At 44.3% G+C, this 3,973-nt stretch overlaps 1 protein-coding gene across 1 annotated transcript; it reads left to right on the forward strand.

Annotated features, from left to right (window-relative positions):
• Positions 1 to 215: 215 nt before the first annotated feature.
• LOC121972357 (mitogen-activated protein kinase kinase kinase 20-like) lies at positions 216 to 1,424 on the forward strand. The gene has a single exon (XM_042524038.1). It carries the CDS (start codon positions 216 to 218, stop codon positions 1,422 to 1,424), a length of 1,209 nt encoding a protein of 402 aa, XP_042379972.1.
• Positions 1,425 to 3,973: the final 2,549 nt, after the last annotated feature.

Consider the following 3,973-nt stretch of genomic DNA (forward strand, 5'->3'; position numbering starts at 1 on the left):
CTTTTGAGGAGGGGAGTGGATTGTTCTTAGTTACTTTCTATATATGGCATTCGATTGCTGTTACGATCGGTCGTCGCGCTTCCTTCGACTGCACTATGCAGCAGTTGAAACAGAAGCGGAATTAAACTCTCGAATCTCTCGCCGGCTGCTGTTACTGATCGCCGGCGATCTGGATTAATTCACGGGGCGTTGATTCATTGGCGATGGGTCGCGGCATGGCGTGGAGAAGAGGCGCCGTCGTCGGCCGCGGTAGCTTCGCCACCGTCAGCTTGGCCTACATACAAGAGCCGTCCGGCTGGCGGGGGAATATCCCGGACGTAGTAGCCGTCAAGACTGCGGTTCTCTCCCGTTCCGACGTCCTCCGCCACGAGCGGTCCGTGCTCGCGGAGTTCCAGGGCTGTCCCCAAATCGTTCGGTGCTTCGGCGACGAGGTCGCCGTCGATGAATCCACCGGAGTCGAGAGCTATAACCTCTTCCTCGAGTACGCCGCAGGAGGCAGCCTTTACGAGGCGATTCGCCGCTCTGGCAGGGGGCTTGGGGAGGCGACCGTTCGACGGTACGCCCGCTCGATCCTCCGGGGGTTGGAGTACGTCCACGCCCGCGGCTACGCGCACTGCGACATTAAGCTGCACAACATCCTCGTCACGGGCGGCGACGGCGGCGGCGACGACGTCGTGATCGCCGACTTCGGCCTGGCCAAGAAGGTCGGCGCCGACAATGCCGGCCCCGGAATCAGCGGCACGCCGCTCTACATGGCGCCGGAGGCAGTCGCGGGGGGCACGGGGGCGGCGGCGGCCGCGGACGTTTGGTCGCTCGGGTGCGCGGTGGCGGAGATGTCGTCCGGGAGGCCGGCGTGGGGGCAGCGTTTCATCAACTCGTGGGGGTCGTTGCTCTTCGCGATCGGATTCGGGGAGGAGTCGCCGGAGATTCCAGCGGAGCTGTCGGCGGAGGGGAGGGACTTCCTGAACCGGTGCTTCGTCAAGGACCCGGCGCGGCGGTGGACGGCGAAGATGCTACTGCAGCATGCCTTCGTGGCGGAGGACGAAGACGTCGATGCGAACCGAAGCTGCATCCAAACGGAGTACTTTCAGTCGCCGAGGAGCATCTTCGGGTTGTCGGAGTGGCCGTCGCCGAGATCCCCGTCCGATCGGATGATCCGTTCCAAGTCCAACCCCACAAAATCAACAGAAACCGATGAAGATCCTCCTTTGACCTCGCCGGCCGATCGAGTCAAGGAAATCGCCGAAACTGCGCCGCCGCCTAATTGGGCTGGCTCCCCATCCGACGGGTGGATCAACGTGAGGAGCTCCGCCTCAGGCGACCAATCAGAACAAGAACAACAGCAACAACCGCCACTCTGCGGCAGTTCTTCGTCTCCATTTGTCTCATTCAGATCAGTTCAATCAACTACAGAAGACAATTAATCAACAGGATACAACAAAATTTGCATACATTAATTAGTACTAATTCTTCAGAAAAGTTAATTAGTCCTAATATATATGCATTTGCCACGCGCCAATTGTTAATTTAATGAATAGAGTTCATGCTGGTCGATCGAGAGATCAGTTCCATTATTAAGGGAAGGCTTTAATTAATTAATTAATTCATTCATTCATTTGATGCGAGCGATCGATCGATCGATGGACTTCCATTATTAAGGGATACAGAACGTCTCTCATCAATTAATGCCTTTGAAACCAAGCTTTCAATACAATCTTCCAGCTCTTTCTATGTATCAGTCTTTTTTATATATATAATTTCATTTTGATGATCACGCTGGGATCGGTTTACAATTACGTACTCTTCCCACAATTATTGCACAGATTAATTAATTAATTCCTGTATAAAATTTAATTACTTGTATTAACTGGGTTCTTACTCCCCTCTCTCTTCTGATCAAATCGTGCATCATGCATATTCTTCCAGACTGCAGTGGGAAAATGAAGGATTAATTAATTCTGCCAGTAGTTGAATTAAGGAATTAATATTTATCAAGGGAGGCTGTGTTTTTCGTGTGGAAATAGTTTATCAGTAGATTAATGGGCATGCATGCAGCAATATAATTATAATTAGCTGAAGAAGATATGCACATATTTTTCACAATAAATAAAAATAATAATTGATATTGAATATTTAGGAGGGATCAGAGATGACATGAGAGTTAAAGTCAAGATGATATAATAATCAAGGTCAAAAGAATATGATAGCTATCATGTCACTCTCGATAAAACTTCAGTCTTCGTCCCGCGCTAAGACCTTTATAATGAGAACGATTGGCCAAAAAATTAGTTAGACCTAAATGACTAAGTGCTTCATTCCAGTCTTAAAACATCCACTATATATCCGATCATTCGATAATCACGCAACTGAATTTAAGGGAAGTCTAACCTACCACAGATTCGACCGGTCGTAAATCTGGCCAGAGTAAGGAGACCCAACTTCCCACTCGATATAAGTCTTACAACATATGGCCAATCGATCTTATGGGTTTTCTTGTTAGTATTAGCCCTAGTACCAATTATAAGATAGTTGTAAAGGGATCTTGTTGTATCATATTTCATTACTAATAAAAGATAAAGTTGGTTATTATATTTATTTCAATTCAGTGTCGATTGAATTAGTATAATAATGTTCTTGGGTAGTAGATTATTATCTACGACATATCAATTGGTTGAACTGATAGTGAGATATTATAGATATACATAGAACACTACTCTTAACTATTCCTAGTCAATTGCATTAATATATAAGGACAATATTAATTCGTTGAGACTAGCATGTAGATCAACGGATGACTTAATCTCACAAGCCATGAATATGAGATATCAGATTGATATATGAGTATATATTAGAAAATATATACTGAATGACCCATCATGAGAATGTTTCATGGATTATTATATGAGTGTCATAAACATTCTCATGTGACTATTGGTATGAATAATCCTTAGACCTGAAATCACTACGGTTCCCTACATAAGGAGTTGTATACTTTGGTATCGTCAAACGTCATCTGTAACAAGATGGACAATAAAATCGATCACTAGGTATGCAATGAATTATGCGGAGGGATGTGAGTGATGTAGATGAGATCTATCCCTTCCATATGACGGAAGCGATATTTATGGGGCCCTTAATTAGTAGGACACAAGAAAGCATGACCATACGCAAATAAGTCAATATGAGATATTGAGCTCATTTGATTGAGTGTGTCTACTTAGAGATCAAGAAACACAAAAGTTGATAAGAGGATGACACGGTCTATGCCTTATTGATCAATTTAGATATCAAAGATAGAGGGACCAAGTCATACAAGATAATAGCCACGGAAAAGTTAAGTCGGATCTCGACTTTCTCGTCACTTGAGTAGCAATGATGTCATGCTAGATGTCACTCATTGCTTATGTATCTAAATGTTGATTTGGGTACATTGCCAACGTTACGAGAACTTATTGGGTCACACACAAAGAATAAGTAGATATGGAGATGAGTTCATTGGATTAAGTCTAATCCGAATTGGACTTATTGAGTAAGACTCAATTGGATCTAATTGTTGGATTAAGTCCAATTCAAACTAGACTCATTGAGTCAATTCGAATAAATGAAATGGTGATTCATTGAATTCGAAATTGCATGAGAATCAATAAGTTAGAATCATTGAGTGAACTCGAGTTCACCAAGGATTTAAATGGTCAAAATTGAACCATTGGATTGAATGGTTAATTTTGAGCCATTAGATTGGAAGATGAAAGGGCAAAACCCTTGGTATTCATGAGATGGGTATATATATCATTTTAGATGATATTTTTCATAAGATGAGAAGGCGAAAAGCCTTTGGTCTTCTTCTTCCTCCTTCTCTCTCTTGGTCGAAATCACCATTGTGGTTGCTAGCACAACCTTGAGTGATTTCCACCTCCATCTTGTGAGCTTGTGAGACAAACGAAGACAAGGCTTGTTCGTGTGGATACCGTAG

The sequence above is a fragment of the Zingiber officinale genome, chromosome 4A, assembly GCF_018446385.1.
Source record: "Zingiber officinale cultivar Zhangliang chromosome 4A, Zo_v1.1, whole genome shotgun sequence".
Taxonomy (NCBI): Eukaryota; Viridiplantae; Streptophyta; class Magnoliopsida; order Zingiberales; family Zingiberaceae; genus Zingiber; species Zingiber officinale.

Excerpts from the sequence above, each read along its gene's own strand:
- LOC121972357 (XM_042524038.1), top strand. The coding sequence starts at position 216 with ATGGCGTGGAGAAGAGGCGCCGTCGTCGGCCGCGGTAGCTTCGCCACC.